Here is a 22565-nt window from a genome sequence, read left to right as displayed (position 1 = left end):
ACATTAACCAGAACACATTCCTTTGTGATGTAATGAACAAACAACATGACCATATTTGGCCCAGAGGATCTTATAAAATGTGTGGAAAATATACACAGTAGATTACCAACGAACTAAACCACTGGAGGTCAGCAGTGTTGCATGAGCGCATTCAGAAGGTGCAGAGCTGCGTTAACTCACAGATCTGCCAACCAGTAGCACAAAAATAAACCATCTGTCTGTACAACAAAGCTGATATATTTTACTCCCAAAAAGAAGTTCACTATGTTTCATTTTAGTAATTCATATACTCCAAATTTATTTTGGCATTTTTTTATTGATAAAATAAACATACGATCACAGGATGAATTCAACTAGACATAAAACATAACGCCGCACCCCAAAGTGCAGTGGTGTCCATATTAAAACAGATCCATATAGCTGAATGTTGTTTAGTTAAATGGCTGCCTGGATACAATAAATGGCTTAAAAATCAAAGATATGAATACAAAAATACTCTACAATATAAGTTGAAGAATAAAACAGCTGAAGACAAAACTGCAGGTGACCAGAAAACGGATACTGCACCTGATTACATGTGCTGACAGGGTAAATAGATTTCAGACAACTGTTTAGTTATGACTGAATGGAAAAAACTCATCTGTATTTAAATTCATATTTGCTCATTTCATCCAACATACACAAATCTCATGCTGAATGTGTTGCTTCAAAACATTTTATACAAGGTCAAAAGCTAAAAGGTTCTCTGTGCTGTTTGACTCCAGGAAAGTTTGGTAATCTCTGACCGATTTTGGATAAATAAGGCACGGGGCGATTTCTGTAACTCATTAACTATGTTAAATGTTCCCCTGCAGCAAGCAGGACTTTGGCCCATGCAGTCACATCCGGCTCCTGCGCACACAACAGAGTGAGGCAAGCTTGAAGGCACTACTACTATATACAGAAAAGCTTTGACACAGCACATCACGAGCATTGAAAATCCTACAGTATAGTGTGCACATTTCTAAATATGATTACACATAAGTACTTCTTTGCTAACAGTAGGTAACTCTCAGTAGCACATAAAGATAAATGATATGTAGTTCACAGTGTGGGCTGCTTCACTGTGCCTGCAGAGCCTGGACGATGTTGAGGCCTGGGCCGGGGGGCAGCGTCCAGCCGTCCTGGCCCTGGTGGGTCTGCAGCAGGCAGTACAGCTGCTTTAGGTGGGTCACTATGTTGTCTTTGATATCTGGGATTGAGATCTGCAGGCGGACGCTGCCGCTGTCGAAGGACCTTGTGTTGTCTCCAGAGAACATCTCGCTGATCATTCGGGCCACCACTGGAATGATCTGCAGAGCAGAGGAGGGACAGAGGACCAGTATGAGTCACACGATCAGAAGCTAAAAAAAGACTGTAGCTCATCAAAGAGACCTGTGGTTCACATTAGGTCTGGGCTAATAATAAAATGACACTTTCAAACATAAATTTGGTTTCCAATGATTATGAAAACAACAGTAGAGATAAAGCGATTATAGTGCTGCACTCTGTTTTGCAAGGTTGCCCTGGTTTTATCTGGTGTTATACATCCAGCGCACCCCTTTCCTTAGTAGTGGTTCTCAGTGTTGCCAACTTGGTGACTTTCTCACTAGATTTAGGGACTTCTCAGATGCATTTAGTTCATTTCTAAAAAGCAACTAGCAACAAATTTAGTTAATTATTAGGACCATTAGTGAAATGTAAGCAAATATATTTTGCAACTCCAGTTCCAAAAAAAGTTGGGACACTGTGTAAAACATAAAGTAAACAGAATGCACTGATTTACAATTCCTTTTCAACATACAGTGAGGAAAATAAGTATTCAACACGTCAATTCACTGCAGCTATTCACATAAAATTTAGACCAGACATTGGTATTCACTAGATAAAACTACACAGATAAAGGAATCATAACATTTCAGTCCATAAAAATGATGTGCAATAAAGTGGAACAATACAGGGGAAAAAAGTATTGAACACCCTAACAGAAATGTATTTAAAACTTGATAGAGAAACCTTCAAGATGCTTCTTGTATGAAGAAACTATTGTCTCACAGTGTTCAGATAAGATTTAGGATGATCTTGAGAAACAAATTTCACTTTCAAAACTTCAACAATTAGTGTCCTCAGATCCCAAACACATACTGAGGGTTGTTAAAAGAAAAGGAGATGTAACACAGTGGTAGACATGCCCCTGTTGGAATGTGTTGCAGCATCAACTTCATAATGAGTGTTTTTTTTTTTTTTTTACAAAAATCAAGTTTATCAGTTTGAACATTAAATATCTTGTTTTTGTGTTGTATCCAATTAAATATGAGTCAAAAAGGACTTGCAGGTCATTGCATTCTGTTTTTATTTACATTTTGCACAGTGTCCCAATTATTTCGGAATCGGGGTTTTAAATCATTCCTATGCATGCTGCTCGGAGTTATTTTTATACAGTCTACGCTCGGAGTCATCACAGTCCACAGCTCTTCTGTCAACACTGAGTCTTTCCCTCTCCTCTGGCAATGTGTTTATATTTACTTTTTATTGATTTTATTTATTCATCTCTTTTTTTCCACATGTATTTTTTTTTTGTTGAACTGTATTCAAAGTCAAGAAAATCCACCATTAGGCCGGTCTTTTTCAAAATTCAAAAAATGCGTTATGTTTCCAAAGTCAATGAGTCATTGTGTTAGATAACTGATCTTAATATTGACCAAAATAAGCGTGATTATTTTTGTCATTATCAGGCAGGTCCAGTGCCCATGTAACTAGATGAACAGCTGTTCCTCAGTATGATCAGAGTTGTGTGAAATAAGAGCTGCAGCAAACGAAGCAGCTTTACTTTTATTTTCTGCTCGTGTCTTTTTGCATTTTTCATTCAAAACTTTTTTTTCAAGCAGTGAAATATTCCTTTGTATATCATTTTTCTTATGGAGTAAACTTTTCTTTCAACTGATGCAAACAAGGATGAAGTTTGTTCATGCACAGCTATAAAGTGAAGCGTGATAACGGCTGCTTCCTGGCCTGTATTGTCCCACCGTGGTTCATTACTTCTCATTACAAACATTTCTCACCTGAACCATGATGAGTTTCCTCTCTCTGGGCCTCCCATCAGGCCACTCCTCTCCAAAACACAAGCTGATTTCAAACTGTGGAGGGATTGGTGTCTGGCCGCGCTGGTGGGCTATCACTCCTGCAAACCATACAAACAGATTCATTAGAATTTCTTCACAGAGAGTATTACATTTTTACGAGTTGCAGAGACCATCATTTAATTGTCCCAATAAAAGTGAAAATCCTACTTACCACTGAGAAAAGACTCCAGGCAAAAGAGTTTGACCTTCCTCTGGCGCTCTATAAGATTTGGAGCAGCTGGATTTGGAGCACAGGGACCAGACCAGTACACCTTACACTGGCAGAGACGCACCGCGTAGATATCATGGCCGCTGACCTCCAGGATTAGGCCTCTGTCCATCACGTCCAACAGGCGGTTAGTGAAAACTCTCTGCTTGTCGTTGGTGATGTGCTCTGTGGTTGGAAAGCGTAGCTGTTCCAGGTTCACCGGCCCGAACAGCTCCTCCTGGTTGACCATGGGGCCAAGGTCCCCGTAGAACAGCCTGCAGCCGTGTGGGTTACTGATGTTCGCTGTGGGACACATCTCCTTCCCTCTGTACAGGAACTGCACCTCCAGGTCTGTCACTGGGTCAGAGACAAATGTAGACACATGTTAAAACCATGTTTGATGAAGTTATGTTTTGATTTAAAAGGGACAGTTCACCCAAAAACAAAGTTTCTCCTACTCTACCTGAAGTGCCCCCAACATTTGGTTAACTGTAGGTCAACTGTCATTAAAAACTATGCTGATGAAATTATATAATTGTCTTACTGTCAAAAAATGAATGAATCCTTTTAACATGTAGTGGCTGTGTGGGTTATTTCTCTGTGCCATAGACCTCCATTTAGGGGTGTAAGTGCTGCAGGACAGACTGGAACTCCACCACTTCTTTGCTCCAAGTGAGGAAATAGAATATTCATGTAATCCAATTAAAATTTAACTAATTCTTTTAAGTGCCTGAAGATAAAGCGTCTACCTCCAGGGCTGAAAAATGACGCTGATGCAGAAGAGCCCAAATCTGGAGTTCTTTCAATCACCACTAGATTCTGACTTCAGAGGGGAGTCAGTCCCCACAGACCCCCCTGTTAAAATACCAAACTTTACAGCAGAAATAAACATGTTTACATCCTGGTACAAAAACAGTTTTAGTCTCTATAGCTAATTTCAACATTCATGACAACTGTCATGTATGTTATATAGCTCACCCATTGTCATTTTACTAAGGCTTAAAGTTATGCATAATTAAAGGTGGGGATGCTTTGAGTAGCTGGCTCCAAAAATCCAAGTGGGCAATGGCAAAAATATTAAACTCAAAGCCTCAAAATGTGTGTACACAGTGAGTGTTGTCACGGTGGCTTATTTCTACAGTGTATGTTGTAGATCCAATCATCACTGAAGCGTATGTCATGCAAGAAATCCAGTCACAACACATGTAATGATCAAAGCTGTCATATTGTCATTTAAGGTGTGTTTAAATCATTTTTATCCCAATTCAAGTCGCTGACGTGGAAGTTAGCTGCTCGGCCAGCATAAGTCTCTAGTGCGCTTGCCCTATGGGCCCCATAATGTGGAAGACCCAGGTAATTTTGTACTTGGAAATCAAGCTTTTCTGGCTTTATGCACCCCTGAACTACTTTTATAAGAATAAACAAGGCTCTGTCTCCCATGCTGTATCCAATCCTCTTTATACATCCATGAATCAACCCCACATGCTGCTGAATCCTCACCAAAATCACAGCTAAACACAGTCGACAACAAAGAGACAATTACTCCTTTTTGAATATTGTTTAATAAAAACTACAATGCCCAGCTGTTTTAGGGAATTACTGGGTTGAGCTTTGGTAGCAACCCTGAAAGCTACAGCAGGTATCCTCACACCTCAGCCTGTTGTACTGAATCGATCTAAATAGTGCAGTATGAGAAACTAGAAAACCAACTAGAAGAAGTGCATGCTTACTTGGGAGGGAACTGATCCATGTTTCTGGAGATGCAAACAAGGCGTCGGGCAGAGGTGGGGGCTGCATTGTGGGATCGGGCAGAGGAGCAGGAGGCATGTCAACAAGGGCTGTGGGCTGCATCTCCACATCCACGGGCTCCTCTTTCAGCCAGGTTTTAACAGGCTCCTCTTTGGGCCAGACCTCATTTGAAGGGGGGCAACTGGAAGGCTGCATGGGGGAGTCTGAGCTCATTGGGGACCACATGATGAGAGGAGACGGACTGGTGCCTCGACCAGGAAAGAGAGAAGAATGAATTAGTTTTTATCAGCAATTATGTTTCTCTTTGCTTTTTGATATACTGGCAGGGAGTAATAAAGAAAAGCGAAATTGTGAGGAGAAGTCATTCACCATTGGATGGGTACGGAGGGAGAGACTCTGGTGTATTTGGAAGGTCTTCCTCACCCCCATCTTCCTCACCTGGAGTCCAAGAACCAGCGTCCGAGGAGCCTGTTGGGCGAGAAACTGTACTTTTAAAAAAAGCGTAAACATGATTATATGTGAGTGAGATGGAGGTAACTTGAGGATGAAGAGACTCAGTCATATTCCATTGCGTCCTATTTACCCTGATTACTTAGGGGCTGTGGGATGTCACACACATCATAAATCTTCAAAGGATTCATGGGGACCTCTTTGGTGCCATCGTAGACCAGGTTGAATTCTCTGCTTTTGTTCAGCGCACATCGGAGCTGAGCTTTCCACTTAGCAGGATCAGGTTCATCAACTCCCTCCTGGAACTTCCCGGTCTCCACAGCCCACGCCTGGAGGAACATTTTAACAGAACGGAGGTATCAATATTACAGTCCTCTTTGAACACTTTGATTTTGTTGCACGGGATCCACGTTTTCAATTTTTTCCCCAGAGGTAGTTGATGTGGCTTCTGCCCAAAGACATACCCAAGATAATGGGCAATATTTTTTTACATCATGTAGATGACTGTGCATGAGACATGGTAACAAACCATGGAATGAATTTACAGCTATAGTAGATGTTGAAAAAATTTAAGGGGCGGATCACTGACAAAGACTTTCTTTCTCATGAAGTATGTCTACAATGTCACCCAGTTTCTGTGTTAAACACCAACATGTTTTTGTAACGTTACACCATTCTTTTCTATAAAAACACACACACACACAGACACACACACACACACACTGCCTCTCGCCCGATGTCAGCTGGGATAGGCTCCAGCATGATATGCAAAAAAATTTAAAAAAGCAATTATTTTGACAGGTATTGTGATTACGATATGAGTCGCAACTTTAGTGGGAATAGTCATTTTTGCCTGTCATTTTCATACACATAAAAAAGTATATATGTATGTATATAAAAACTGATGATAATGTTATTTTGCTGGTGTCTGTACCAAACAAGCATGTTCCCTTACATCTGAAATATAATTTGTAGGCCGGGGCATCATGTCAAAGGCTGATCACAACATCCTTATTGCAAAATTACAGAAATATGGCTTCATGATGTTGCTTTATAATGGCTAATGGTACCTCGGGGCTCCATACTTGGACCTCTTTTGATCTTCATTTACATAAATGAACTACCTAGGGTCTGCAAAAATGTACTGCTTTTTTGTATTAGCTAAAGATACATGTCTGGTATCCTCACATGAAATTTTTAGCACACTCATTCGAGAAGCAAATGAAGAGCTATCGTCTATTTTTAAATGGTTTCAGATGAACAAAGTCTCTGTCAATATAGAAAAATCTAACTTCATGCTATTTTGTAACATAAACAAAAAATATAACAAAGATAACACTAAAAATGTTCATAGACAACATCAAAATAACTCTGGTTCCTTACATTAAATTTCTAGGGGTCAACTTATACCCTAATACCCTATTGAACTTGTCCATAAATAGACGATGAAGTCGATTGGTATCTTAAGTAGTGTTCGTTCATTGGTCGATCATTCCTGTATTTTAACTTTTCATTCCAGCTTAATTTGCCTTCATATTATGTACTGTAATACTGCTTGGACTGCCACATGTCCAGCTTATCTTAATAAGATTTTTCGTATTCAAAAGAAATTTCGGAGAGTGACTAACTTTGCTAAAAAATGCGAATCATCTGCTTCTCTCAAGAAAATATTTATCAATTTTTAATGTTAACATGTAAGAGAATTGTGTATTCATGTATAAATATGTACATCTCACTCATGATTTGCCAGAACTTTAAGTTTTCCTCAGACATTCACTCATTTTCCATGAGATGCTTTAAGGACCTTTATCTTCCGTGTGTTAATCAATATTCACTGAAATACAGAGGACCATCTCTTTGGAACAACATTCTTCATCTCTACAATCATCATCTACTTTATCGTTATTCAAATAACATCTGAAAGGGACTCTAATTTGCAAAGACTCTTAATGCTTCATTGATTCATTTGTAATTTGTTTGTGTTTCTTTTTTGTAAATTGTACATCTTCAACAATTTTGTAATACTTCTTAGTCTGAAACTCTTATTCGATTATGCAATCTTCACTTTTATCTTTTTCTATTTAGGTATGATTGTTGTTATTTAATAGGGGGGGTATCTTCATGAGCCATTTTTGGCTTCTGACCTCTGCTGCACAATGTTTTAACTTTCAATTTCTTGTTCCTGTATTTTCTATACATGTATGTGCAAACAAACTAAACTAATCTCTGTAGCACCATAATGGTATGTTGTGACATATTTGACCTTTATCAGAAAATAGTTTTGGATATTGCAGTTGGCCATATTGAAATTTCAACACTTTTTAATTTAATTGTTCAGCTCTGACACAAATACATAACACAACTCTAGTACCTTCCTACCTCTCCCTGACACTCTACAGTGACTCCATGACCTTCCTAATGCTACAAGCCTGAGAGAGGCCTTATGTAAGAGAGTTGCAAAACCAGATGTTGCTCCAGAGACTTTTTAAAGCATATTTAACAGGTATGAACGAGTATTACCTCGCTTAGACACAGAATAAATAACATGAATTAAAAATAACTGAGTGCCCAACTCCCTGCATGTGCAGCAGTGCCAACATTTCTAACTCCTGTCTGTGTGCCTCAGGGTAAACAAACACTTCATCAGACACTTCTCTTTGAGCTGAACTTTCTGTCACAGAGACATCTGTTAAGTGTTAACCTTAAATATGGTGTCCTCGTCCTCGTGCTGGGGCGTGTGTCGTGTGGCGTGTTTCCACGGGATCCTGAAGCGCATGGCCTCGCGGTCAATCCACACCAGCCCCGGGTACCTGCCGCTGTCCACCTGCGCGACCAGCCAGGGCTTCAGACGGACACGTCGAGGGGTGACCGACATCCTGGCTGACAAGACGACACAAATCGGTCAGTCCACAGCACACTGCTCCTCTGAATACTCTCTACAACCAGACAGCTTTAATAAACTCAGTGACAAACAATGATGCAGCATTGTTCACAGAAACCCTGCACGTCCGGATTTTCCAAACATTTTAAACACAGCCTCACTCTGACAGGCGAACAGAACTATGAACTTGTTAATCACATTTCTGCAGCTGCTTCCAGGTGAGACCTTATATGTATGATATGACATCTTTAAATGTGAGAAATACACACGAATTAATCCTCAACTCAAATAACCAAAGCGACCAAACACGATACTAAAGAACGACACATACCTGCGGCGAACCAGGAAGTTGGAGAGGTCTGTCCTCGTCTGCCTGTGAACCAGCAGCTGGAGATAAAACCGCGTTTCCTGCGAAAATTCCCAAAAACTCCTGCAGAGTTCCTCCAAGGAAAACTTCACAGATAATCTCTTGTACGAATGAGGGTGAGGACAACGATAAATTAATGTCGGAGGACTCAGAGAAGCCGATGTTGTTCACTCCCGCTCGGCCCTTCCCCTCTCCTCACCGAAACTCAGGTACAGGCGTGACGTCATGCGGCTGACACACCTTTTCTGAGCAGCTGAGGGGGGGGGGGGACGCTTTTCACGAAGCACTGCACAGGACACTATTTTTCCACCTGAGCACCTAAGCCGTTCACTGTGAGCCATGCGCAACCCATAATACTCATAAATAAATAAATACATTTATTATGATTTGTTATAAATTATTTTTATACATAAAATATATATAATTATCCCAATCTGACAAAAAAATCTATATTTTTTTGTATGATTTGTTATCATTTATTTTTTATATATAAAAATAAATTATAACAAATCATATTAATTGTAATTATTTTTAATTTATTTGTCAGATTAGGATAATTTCATATAACTGATTATTCTTGGTAAAATATGTCTGAATCATCCATTAACAGGAAGGCTGTTAAATTGTTTTTCTTTTCATTAATTTTAGTACTCTCTTTTTCATTTTCTTCCATTCATGTTTGTCTAATTTTTTAAATGTACACATTCTTCATTTTTACATTATTTGGTTTGAATAGCACGAGAAGATACACACACTCTACTGTGTATCTTAAGGCTTAAGGGTTTAACTGGTCTCTGTCTAGACTGCACATCCACTGGCCCACATTGTACACCAGCAGACAATATTTATGACTCACACAGAGCGGGGGTTTCCACTGTAAAGAACAACACATTCACTGTGAGAAGGCACAACACAAGTGGACGGTTGGTGATGATGATCCTGTCACTAGTAGTAGCCAAAACAGTCCGACAACAACAAGCCACTCCCTGAAACTACTCACGGCTCTGAGAGCGTGTGTCCAACATCCAGCTGTGCAAATTTGTCTTTTGGGCTTCCTGGTTTCGCAATCATATCGATAATGAGCCTGTGGCCATGTGTGTGTGTAATGCTAATTGTTTGTATTCTAGGATGGATGGTTGTTTGAGGCTGTAGTGTGAGTGTGATGGGCTGTTTTGGGTCCAGGTGCCTGTAGCATCACAAAAGGATGAAGGAGCCCCCCAATTATGTATGCAGTGTCTGAGGGTCAGAGCCCCCAACATAATTTTAACATGAAAAGGACTGTGAGGGGTCAACAAATGATCAAAGGGATATAAAAAAAGAATCCTGTTACAGTTGGGTCCATTTGATCAAACTTTGTTCTATCTTTGCCTTCTTGTTATGAAATACTATTTCACAACGCTATTTTTGTAAATCATTTAGTAATCAATTTAACTATTTATATCTTTTCTCTATACCCTTTTCTATATCCTTTATTATGTTTTATATGTTTTGCTCAGTAAAGCACTTTGAATTGCCCTTGTGTATGAAAGGTGCCATACAAATAAAGCTGCCTTGCCATACCGGATTCTTTTCTGTTTTCAGGCCACTAAAAATGATTCAAATGAGATGATCCTTGAAGGCAAAACTCCCAGACTGTCCATGGGACACACAAAGTCATTAAAAGAACAAGTGGATAACTTAAGCAAATTTTGCCAGTCGTTCTGTGCACTGATAAAATATTTCTGCTCGGCAAGAGTGTGCATGCACTTACACACGCACGCACACACGCACACACACCATCAACACCCAAATCCATGCACAAACACTATGGACCATCTTGTTTTACAAAATATAAGTTCTATTGGATCTTACAGAGCTGTCTACAACATAAATGTTGTATATGCTTCTTGCTAAACACTTGACAACAACTTTTATTCGGTCTCACAAAGGTACTTTCTGCAACATTTGTCATTTACTTTCAGAAATGTGCACCCATCAAAATTAAGGCTTTTTCTTTTTTAACCATAACCTCTCCAGCCAGCAATCATGGCAGCATCCCTAACCAATCTAATGTGGAACTTTAATTCAGGAAAACAGTTGTTAGCTTGTTGCTTCCAGTTACTTTGCTTTTAGTGATGCAACAATTTGAGGGACAACTTTAAGGGAAACAACTGGAAATGCACACATCCTGACAGTTGTCGATAAACAAAAATGATAAACAGTCAAATATAAAAGGATTCAGACCAGAGGCTGATTAAAGGACAATGTTACACGATTTCGATAAAGCTTTTATTGTTTATTTCAAAATATACAGTACTGCCTAGTGAATCTGCATCAGTGTAGGAAGTGCTCAACATGTGATCTATTCAAAGTATAAATTAGTTTTGCTGTAAAGGCTTTACAAAAATACCTACGCTTCTGTAATGGCTCAAAAAAGAGAAACCTCAGGTAGCTCCACTGTGCAGTAAGCTACACTACAATTATAAAAATGAAGGGGTCTCAAATTCTTTTAGTAATTGGCTTTACCTAAACACATAAAGTTCAACATGCATTTAATGTCAAACAGCATGCAGTGGCAATAATGGCACTTAATAGACACTGGACAGAAATTATGGTTTTTTTTTCAGAGGAAGCACCTGAACACTGATACAGCTGGAGAATATATGTTATTAACCTGTCTTTGTAATTAGTTTCAGTATTTCAGAAGTAAAAAGACATTTTATCATAAAGCAGCATACTGACTCCATTTTTTTCACCATGACATGTTGTCACCATAGTTTAAAAGTATGTGTTTTAGAAGCATGTTAACAGTATTGATAGCAACCTATTTGTCAGAGGAAATTGTTTCCATTGTCCGTTTCTGCAAACCACAAATACATTATATTTGCACGCTTTATTCTCTTCGTATTAATGTTTCTAAAGTGATGTAGCTGAAGAGGTGGAGAGGATGGTGCATGGTGTGTAGCCTGGGCAAGGCGCCTGCCAAGCCGCAGACCACTGCAGACCACCGTTTGAAACCAGCTGTGTTTTAGTGAGTCATTGCTATGTTTGCATCAACTTTTTGGGCTACAAACATGGGTGTTTAGTAGAAACTTGTCTGCGGGGATAGTGGCATAAAAACTGATTGTTTTAAACAAAGACATCACTACTTTTCCTGCCAGGATTGTGCCCCAGAAACTGGGTATTTTAAGCCAAAACATGATCTTTTACTAAACTAACCACTTCATTTTTGTGCCTTAACATAACCACACATTAACCACAGTGTTGTTTAATCATGAAGTTTAAAGTATCTGCTACACCAGGGGTGTCAAACTCATTTTAGTTCACCAGCCACATACAGTCTGATTTGATCGCAGGTGGGTTGGACCAGTAAAACCATTGCATAACACCTCCAAATCTGACCCTTTTTTTGTTGAAAGAAGAACATTTTTAAAAACGCTAATCCATTGACAAAACAAATGACAAACAGCCTGTGATGCCTTCTGAGGAATATATGCAATTTCAACAATATTTCTCATTTCTTCCACAGACTACAACTCACTGTCGTTACATGTGCATTTATCTATACATTTCCACTCCTGTGTAGTAATCCTGACAACACCACACCAAATTAAACTGACAGAAAGGAACTGTATTCCGGTCAGGTAAAAAGCCTCTGAAGCAGCATTTTACATAAAGAAAGTTACTCCTGCTCCTGAAACCTGGCACCTCTTAGCCTTCACAAGTGCATCACTGTTAGGAGTGCAAGGTCATCCAGTGGGCCGGATTGGACCCTTTGACCCTTAAGCCCTGTTTGACACCCCTGTGCTACACAATAACGTGCAGATAAGTAACTTATCCATGGTTTGCAGAGACGTACAATACCAACCTTTTTATCTGGTGATTGGGTTGGTAGAAGCTTTAATATTTTGGATAGATAGAAAGTCCTTGCTTGGCTCATGGATGTGTGAGGAAAACCATGAGAGATTGGTCCCCATCATTTTATCCTGATGATGACTGGTGGGCTATCCTGAATCCACGTCTCCTGCTGTGGCACAGTTATATAAAAGTGTACAACTTAGGATCCACAGAGTTGGAGAGATTAGCTGTTTTTTGTTTTCATCTCTCCTTGAATTTTCTGGACGATGTGTGTGAGGTCCATACACTCTGTTAGTGTCATCAGCAGCTCTTCGTCATTCTGAATCCCCTCCATGAACTCCTCATAGGATAGTTCACCTGGAAAACAAACACACACACACTGAACTCAAATATTTTAATACTGGTGGCTCGAAATTCATATCTAGTACATGATTTGCTAAGGTTAAGATATTTAGTTTTACCCCATCTACACCTCCAACACAGCTGATCACCCCCATTAGGTTCCCCTTTTGGTCTTACCATCTCCATTGATGTCAATCTTGTCAAACACCATGTTGGCAAAGTCCTCTGCCGATGTCTCACACGGAATTCCATTGATTGCACGGATGGACTAAACATGACACAAAGAGAGGAGATCATGTCACAATCTGACACATGTAATGTTGCTTATATTTCTCCAACCAGTAGATGTCAGCTCAGTGTCAGCTAATTGCGTCTGCACCTTGTATAACACACCCCACAACCCTGAATAGAATAAGCGGTCACAGATAATGAATGAACCTTGTATAACACACTGTACGTTCCGCGACGTTCTTCTAAGCCTGGGGTGGGATTTCAGGGCCTTTTATCTCAATCACACCTAAGTGGTCTGAGCAGGTTGTCTCAGGACAGTACCTGGGATTTTCTCTGGTCTGTCACTAAGCCAGTGCAGGTGAGATGTGGATGAGGAAAAATACGGAATGAAACAAAGTCAAGTCAATCAATATCATTCCTGTAGGGTTTTTTTTTTGTTAGTTGCTTCCCCAGTTATTGTTAATGACTGATAAAAAAGAAATGAGGGGTGGGAGCATGAACTTTTTTCAGCCTCTGGAGGGCCTGACAGAAAAAAGTTAGAGAATCACTGCACTAGGTTATGCGGCAAGCTTTACCATGAACCCTCATGCACACCTTAATGATGAGAAGTAGCTCGTCACGGTCGATGCAGCCGCTTCCATCTATATCATACAGTTTGAAGTACCAGCGGAGCTTCTGCTGCACTCCTCCCTTTAGCACCAGGCTCAGAGCAGCTACATACTCCATGAAATCAATGTAGCCATCCTGCAGGAAGAAAAGAAGACCATGAACATTAGCAGAATTAGTCTTTAAAGGCCCAGTTTGTAGGATTTAGTGCCATCTAGCAGTGTGAACTACGTTGGCCGAGGCAGACTCACAAATGGCCCTATCTAGAACCAGTGTTTGGTTTGTACATTCTGGGCTACTGTAGAAACAACATGGCGGACTCTTATTATATTCAATTTCTGCCAGTATATCCCCCTAAATCCTGCACACTGCCCCTTTAAATGTAACACTTTGCTATTAGAGCTGGGCACTATATCGATATCATATCCAAATGATCTATGATATGAGACTAGGTATCATCTTAGATTTTGGATATTGTAATATCATAACACTGAAAACACACTAAGAAGCAGCAAAGTGCGGCTGGGAGGCGTGTTCATGTGTTTCAGGTAGGAAGAAATTCTTTGTATCATAGGTCAACATGTCACATGAGTCACAGGACTCTGTTTACTGATTGGCTGCGGGTATTATCTGGCTGCAATTCACCGCTAAAAGTTAAACTATCCCCTGCTTTTAGTTTGGCTGCACTTCACCACTGAATCAAATGAGCTTGGAGCGGCTGCCACAGGGAAGGGGCAGCTGTGCACTGATCAGAAGATCGGCAGTGCGATCCCCGGCTACTCCAGTCAGTATTTAGAAGCATCCTTGGGCAATACGCTGAATTCCAAATTGCTCCCAATGGCTGCTCCAACAGTGTGTGAGTGAGTAAATGGTTACTGAATAGCAAGTGGCACCTTGTATGATAGCCTCGTCTACCAGAATGTGATTGTGTGTGTGAATGGATGAATGTGACTTGTAGTGTAGAAAGCACTTTGAGTGGTCAAAAGACTAGAAAAGAGCAATACAAACGCAGTCCATTGACCATTCACCACATCTTTCTACAGACATTGCAAAGCAACCCAATGCACTTTGCTCTGGTGTGGTGTGTTTCTGGGGGTGTTTATTATTAATAAAAATCTCATTGTGTACCTACTTTATGAAAGCACCAATTGTGTCTCAGTATCGATATCAAGGTAAAAACTATCACGATATCTGATTTTCTCCATATCGCCCAACCCTATTCACTCTTCTGATCTACACCCCACAAATAATCTAACAATACAGTCATAACTACTGACTAAACATACTTTCATTGGACAGTCCATATAGGGGGGCAAAGGTTCATCCCCAATTAGTGAGCATAGGCACCCGCTCCTGGTTCACATGTATGTACAAAGAGGTTGTAGGTCAGTTGGCTAAGCTGCATGCCTGGGATAAGCCCCCTCGCTAATAGAATAAGTTCCTCTCAATTAGATTTCTATTAGCAGAAATAATCTAGAGAAAACATGCAGACACTGAGGCACAGCAGATGTGGGCTACTGCTTTTAAAAACTGAGATGAACATAAACCGGTTTATCTGCTCATACAGTTCTGCTCATATAATCTGCTTATATATATTATATATAAATTTGCTGTTGCGTACTAATAGACATGAAATAGATGTAGTTTCTGGAAACAAAGTATGCAAACAAGTAAACAAGCATGTCGTTTTCTTTAACTTTGTGGGTTCTTTGATAAGACTGAGGATGATCATTATAATCCTTATCTTTAGGATAGCAGTAGCAGAATATAAATATGATATAACTATAATTTATATGATTCATACTTGCAGCATTATCATAAGCTGTCTTGCTGCATGTAGATAATTAGATAATTTAATGTGAACCAAACATGTAGCTGTAAATACAGCTGTAAAACATTTCACTGTCAGTGCTGTTTAGCAAAGATGAAAAGCACCTTATGATGAGTACACTTAGATATTCAGCTTTACTGATATAGGCTAGTGACATTAGAATATATAAATATATGAGTCTGCCAAAAAATGACAAATCATCTTACATCATTCATATCAAACGTTGTAAACATGGTCATCACGTAGGCATTTGAAGTATCCGACAGGTTGCTCAGGCCAAAGAACTTCTTGAATTCGTAAAAGGTGAGAAGTCCAGACGGGCACTCAGTCATGAATTTCCTGTACCACTGATGACTCTCACACGCTTGTAGTTCTTCCATACTCGACCCAGTGCAGTTCCCCATGTCTGTTTTTCAAAATAAAGATGTAAGAAATCCTGTAAAAACCATAACCAGAATCTGCTGCATCCACCGAGCATCCAGGCATGGCCTGTGTGCGGACTGCAAACAAGCAGCAGGATTCAGTGTGTGTCTGCGTCAGCCAATCAGGTCTCTGTGCGTCTGTGGGAACGGCTCAGAAGATGTAATCCACTTTGCTTGCCAGCAAAGACTTAACTAATGAAAAAGACCTAAGAGCAGAAATAATACCTTGTGTACAAAATGAGACCAGCTGATCAAAAATTAATATTCAAGATTTCTGACATTTATGAATCAAATATCAGTTGTCGCTGCACATTTACCCAGTTTATATTTAATCATTATTGTGCTTAATGAACTTTGCAACACAAATGGCTTCATATCATCACTCACCTGTGTGTACCTTCTCCTGTATTAAATCAGTTTGTGAAAGAATCGTCTCTTCTTCACACTTATTTTGGCCTTCAATAAGCAGCCTGCTTACAGACTGTGACAGTATTTTAATATTTATTCTCCTTGTTAATGTTTTCAAGCTTCTTTTTATTTCCTGCCTGTTTTGCATTTATGTACACGAGCTTGGATAGTATATAAAGAATGTGTGTACATAATTTGAGATATATATATATATATATATATATAATGTATATGTTGCTTTCCTGACATGCTCTGTTGATTCATACACAAGACTCTACAGCTCGTGGCTCTGTGAGGCTGTACTTGTTGCTCACATCAGCATGCTAACATGCTCACAATAACACTAGCATGTTGATGTTCAGTATGATGTGCATTTGCACTGTGTTGGTTTAGCATGTTAGCATGCCAACAGTTGGTAAACAGGACTAAAAAGGAAGTACAGCTGAGACTGATGAGAATGTCATTAGTTTCACAGGTCTTTGGTCATAAACTAAAATATGAAAGGAAATTTTGACCACATGTTGGCGATAGTGAAAAATCAGGATATCAAAGTTCTTACAAATCATCCTCTGGAGATTGTGTATACATCAAAATTTCCAACAAATCATCCAATAGTTGTCAAGATATTTCTGTGAAGAACTAAAGGTCAACTTCATGGTGGCACTAGCAGTAAACTAAGAGTTACACCAAAGTGAGTCGGATTCAGCCTCTGTAGACTGTGAAAGCTGGTACAAAATTTCATAGCAATTCATCCAATAGATCAGAGATACTCAGTGTGCTTTGAAAGTGGGCCACCTTTGCAAAATGACAGGAGGCCAGAGAGCAGTTAATAATCAAACATTAATAACGAATTTATAAATTATAAGCTCAGACCTGTGTGGGGGTCCTCTCTTGACCAGCTCTGTTTTGATGCTTTTTTATGCACTCTGGCAGCTTATGTACACTCTAAGTACAAAAAAATTCTCAGTGCGAATACATTTATTTTCATTGTGAGTAAGAAAATGGTCGGTGGGTCACCTGCACCTGGCACCCTATCGAGGGCAAGATTTGGCTTGTGCGCTGTAAACATAGCTGTGGATATATTTAAGTCTGCACCAAAGTGGTGGACCGACCAACCAACAAACCAGTGTCATCATCCCTAGAGCCACGCCACTAGCACAGCAAAGAAAAACTAAATCAGAAACCATAAATCATAAGGTGAGATTGACTCTATGTATGTGGATGTTCACCTGATTTACTTATGATGTTATGTCTCCCTCCCTGGGCCATGGTCTTTAACGCCAACGTACTATAACTTTCTCACAGGGGAAATGGGGGCCACAGATGCAGTTCAGAGGGAAGTCAACACTGTAAATGTATAGCTACCTGTGTTACAGCAGATATTGACATGACCTCAGCCTCACAGCGAGGGGGTCATCGACACATAGGGGAAAAGAGAAGGTAAACTCAGAGATGCATATAGGTACATAAACAAGGAAGCCAACCATAAAACGCAGCCTTAATATATTTTTTATAATATTCAAGACATAGTCTGGCAGTCTGCATGTACAGAGTTTAAACATAATTAGCCATATTCATAAATCTTCTTTCCTCAAATCCTCTCACCTAGTGATCTCTCAGCTTACCCTAGTTTCATTGGAGGAGTGGCAGTCAAAGTTGCTTTAGACCCTCTTAAAGCTCTTCCATCTGCTGTCAGATCCACTGCAGAGGCTGCAGGGATGGCAACAAATATTATCAGATAATAAATGAATCATGCAACACAGATGCATACAGTACGCAGCAACACACAGACCCCACTGTGGACAGTTTTCATTGGAGCCACTCTCTACTGAAGAAATTCTGCTGTCACAAAGAAACTACTACAAAAATGAAAGAATCTTCAGTTTCATTTTTTATTCATATATCATCATGATGGGATGCCAAAAATATTCACAGTCTTTCCATCTTCATTTTCTTTTACTTTAGTAGAATGGACATGTTGATGCCTGTGTGATTTGTGGATGGAATTACATAAGAAGAGGAGGAAAGCAGAATTTGATCAGTAAAAATGCTGTACACTGGTGCCTGTGTTAGCTCTCTCTGCCTTTAGGATGCTGCCATGTTTCAATAAAATATGATAAAAAAATGTATTAATTGTGTAAAGTGGTGTTGCTGCTTTTTAAGCTATTAGAAGACAAAAGAAACCTGTCATCACTGTGCCTCTGTGCACGTAATGAGCATCATGTGGCAATGAATAACTGAGTAAATGCCTGAATGATTAAATGAATGATGGTGTGCTCACATTTTATGATACCCTGGGCAGAGCTGAACTTTACTGTGTGATTAGCACTGAGAAGTTGGTTAAGTGTCAGCGACTCTTGCCAGCACATTCTTTACATTTCCACCAGCATCAGTCGGCGTGATAAATTCCCACCGAGGACAGAGGAACTGGACAGACCGGTCTGGTTTGTCTCCAGGACAAATGAGGTTTAGGTGCGACAGACAGACGTGAAAGAAAAACTTTGACTGTAGCCAAGAGGAAGAAAAAAAACAAGAGTGACTGGACAGCATGAATATTTTACAAACCTACTGTTATGTAATGAGAAGCACAGGGCCAAACTGCTGACTTAAAGTTTCTACACTATTTATGGATGATTACATCAGTTAAATAAATATTGGAATGTAAGTATTTCTCAGTATCAGTCTGATCAAGGAAACAGATTAGTTATTTGTTTATACAAACCAGTAGCGGAGAAATATTCAGGTCCTTTACTTAAGAAAAAGGTGTGATGCCCCAAAGTAAGAGTATTATCAGCTAAATGTTCTCACTACTTATTTACTTGTATTTGGAATTACATTTTTTAAGTGATATAATTTTCTAAAGCTGAGTTAATTAAAGAGTGTGAATGTATGGTCATCATATCAAACATGTGACAACAACAACAACAACAACAACAACAACAACAACAAAACAAACAAAGACACAAACAAAAAACCTTAACTCAAGGTCCCCTTACTGTGTTTTTCAGGTGCTTACAATGGAATCAGCGGTTAAGCTTTTATGGTATGTTGTTATACTGTGTTCTTACAGTACCAACAAATAGTTCCAATACTTAAAATAGTGCAGTGATATCACAGTATTTAGACCAAAGTTATAAGATTTTTTAATTTAATTTAATTTAATCAATTCAATCCAATTCGATTCGATTCAGTTCAATTCAATTGACTCCTACAACAACAATGAGCCCTCCTCTTTCCTGTGTTTCTCCACACCTCACTCCTCCATCACATCTCCTTCGATATTCCAGGGACAAGAAGACCTCCAACCCCAGGGCACCACGTTCATCACAGCACTCTGAAGACCGTGAGCTGAATGCTACTCTATGCCGCAGCAGTTTGTACATCAGGATCAGGAAATGAAAATGAAAGGAGTCCAACTTCGCTGCACTAAGACTCAACGGATGAAGCTCAACTGTTTTATGACATTTCATTATCATTCTGTGAATTGGAGATTGACACATTATATACATTACCATGATGGCACACCTGTGGTCTGTACATTTGTTTCAGTGAACTAGGTATGAACCAGTGTTTAGATTGTAGAATTTTTTATTTTTTTGTATTTTACAAAACAATAAAGAAGCAGTACTCAACAAAGTAACTGAAGCTGTAAAGTAGTGAAGGAAAAACATTTTAACAACATTATTATCCTCAGAAATGCCATGGAGTTTAACTTTAAAGTAGTAAAAACTTTTCTCCAGGTTCAACAAATACAGTACTTGAGTTAATGTATTTAGTTACTGCCAACCACTGGTGTTATCTTTGTGTAACTGTCACAGCCTCAGCCCCTCATGACCAAACACACATGATCGTTAAGCTCATATAAACAGACAGTCTGTGAATGCTGTTGTAGGTTTGCTGTCAGGGGGTCAGCTCAGTCTGATCTTCTTGATCCTCTTTAGCCTTCAACATCATCTTCACAGTTATCCTGCTTACAGAGGTCACATGTTTCACCATCCCTGGGTAAATAATACCACAGAGTTCATCAGGTGATACCTGAGTGCGGACGCAGATCTATAATCAAGATTAAGAAAGGATTCATTACAAAAACTTAATGTTTCAACCATGATTAATGAATAACTGAGCAAACATCCAGAGGGATTAATAGCAGAGTGCTAACTGATTTATTATGCTGAGGCTTCTAGCAAACTGTATGACAAAATGTTGTTAGAGGGTCATCGGTCTGGGCTCAGGACAAACAGCGGATCATGCTTTTACTGTTTTACAAAGGTTTTACATCCAACACTGTACAAACTCCTATAAAGCAGGTTGGTGCTACTTCATACTGTATATGTAGGTATCACACATGGGTGCTTTTGGATCCAAGGACATCTGTCACCAAAAAAGGAGGAAGAGGTTAGACTTGTAAAATTACTTTGTTATGACTTATTGACAAAGTAAATGACAAGTCCAACCTCTCCCCCCTTTTTGAGTCACTGTGTAAACTCCCACATTTAAAAAAAAAAAAACATTTATGGGCTGGTGTTTTTCAGAGTGAGGTAAAATACAATAAAAATGTGATACTATAGAATAAATTATAACATGTCAAATATGTACAATGAAGATATATTCATATATATATTTTTATAACAAACACTCTTATGGATTTATGTTGCTCTTTTTATTTTGTTTAATTTCTCCATGTTTGACCATTCCCTGAACTCCCTGTTGTATTTTGTGGTATTTTATGTGCATCTGATGTGATGGAAGTGGTACTCAGGTCATTAAAGCAAAAATAGCAATGCCACGCAAATTTCCACATTAAAATTTCACTTACCTGAAACACTGACCTTAGAGTCAGTGTTTGGTTGTTCGTTTCGGGTTACGTGGCTGTACAACATGGCGGACTCCTTGGTAGAGGGCCCGCTCTGTAGATATAAACAGCTCATTCTAAGAAAACATGACTCTGAGATTCAGGTGATTATAAATGAATTAAAACATGGTAACAATATATTACAGACCATCAATGCCAGTAGATGCTCCTACAGCCTTCACACTGGACCTTTAAAGAAACATACATGAATATAATCAACAAAATGTGCTGAAAGTATCAAAAGTAAAATTACTTATTTTGCAGACTGCCAGTGGATCATTCATCTTCTGTGACAGCTTATCCTGTTGGGGGTCACAGGGGTACTAGACCCTATTCTAGCTGACATTGGGTGAGAGGCGAGGTACACCCTGGACAGGGCTGACACATAGAGACAGACAATCATTCATGCTCACATTCACACCACCAAATTTAGAGTCACTGATTAACCTGCATGTCTTTGGACTGTGGGAGTACCCGCAGATAAAACCCATGCTGATACAGGGAGAACATGCAAAGTCTGCAAAGAAGGGCTCCCCCACCCTGGGGTTTGAACCAGGAACCAGGAACTCTCTTGCTGAGAGGCGACAATACTGACCACTGCACCAATGTGCCATGTTCAACCATCATTATTATTATTATTATTATTATTATCATTATTGATGCATGCCATGTAAGCAGTACTTGTAATGTTGTAGGTGGTTGAAGTGGATTTAATTTGAATCGCTCTATATACTTTTGGTGAGTTTAATCAATAAAAATGCATCATATTTCATAAACTGATAATAGGTTTTGTATTCAAAATGTTGCCTCTGAAATGTAGCAGTGTACAAGTATAAAAAACATACAATAGAAATGCATTAAGGTTGTGTTTAAGTACTGTTTTTGGGTAAATGTACTTTAGTTAGCTTGTTACTTTCCACCTGGGTCATAATTCAAGCTTTGAAAGGCGCTGTAGAAATAAAATATAATAAAGTTTATTTACTTATCATAGGAATTATTGTTTTATTACACATTTATAATCATGGGATTATAAAGAGCAGAATAGCCATTTTATTCCCCATCAGCATCTCACTTCCTGTTGAACACATAAAAACAGCCCCTTGGTGTTATAAAATAAAAGCCCATTTGGTTTTTAATCTAGCTGCTGTAAAGTCCAACATGTTCATGCTGGTGATAATCAAATATAAGCCTGATGTTTCCTCCAGATGAAAACACTGTCACGATGAGGAGGTCCTGCAGTG

The 22565-nt window shown here is 39.2% G+C and overlaps 2 protein-coding genes and 1 long non-coding RNA gene across 3 annotated transcripts; 1 reads left to right on the top strand and 2 right to left on the bottom strand.

Moving 5' to 3' along the window:
* Nucleotides 1-296: 296 nt before the first annotated feature.
* irf6 (interferon regulatory factor 6) lies at nucleotides 297-8422 on the bottom strand. The gene is made up of 7 exons (XM_033627281.2): nucleotides 8249-8422; nucleotides 5681-5876; nucleotides 5467-5565; nucleotides 5079-5345; nucleotides 3313-3705; nucleotides 3081-3199; nucleotides 297-1331 (listed from the first exon to the last, which is right to left on the bottom strand). The coding sequence occupies exons 1-7, from the start codon at nucleotides 8420-8422 to the stop codon at nucleotides 1101-1103; spliced, it is 1479 nt and encodes a 492-aa protein (XP_033483172.1). The 3' UTR covers nucleotides 297-1100.
* Nucleotides 8313-20395, top strand: LOC144463475 (uncharacterized). The gene is made up of 3 exons (XR_013491636.1): nucleotides 8313-8448; nucleotides 19481-19515; nucleotides 19760-20395. It is a non-coding gene; the product is annotated as an uncharacterized LOC144463475 (long non-coding RNA).
* guca1ab.2 (guanylate cyclase activator 1Ab.2) lies at nucleotides 11074-16125 on the bottom strand. The gene is made up of 4 exons (XM_033627282.2): nucleotides 15849-16125; nucleotides 13800-13949; nucleotides 13152-13242; nucleotides 11074-12989 (listed from the first exon to the last, which is right to left on the bottom strand). Exons 1-4 carry the CDS (start codon nucleotides 16044-16046, stop codon nucleotides 12856-12858), a joined length of 573 nt encoding a protein of 190 aa, XP_033483173.1. The 5' UTR covers nucleotides 16047-16125; the 3' UTR covers nucleotides 11074-12855.
* Nucleotides 20396-22565: the final 2170 nt, after the last annotated feature.

The sequence above is a fragment of the Epinephelus lanceolatus genome, chromosome 1 (genome assembly GCF_041903045.1).
Source record: "Epinephelus lanceolatus isolate andai-2023 chromosome 1, ASM4190304v1, whole genome shotgun sequence".
NCBI lineage: Eukaryota > Metazoa > Chordata > Actinopteri > Perciformes > Serranidae > Epinephelus > Epinephelus lanceolatus.
This window is presented reverse-complemented; position numbering and strand designations above follow the sequence as displayed.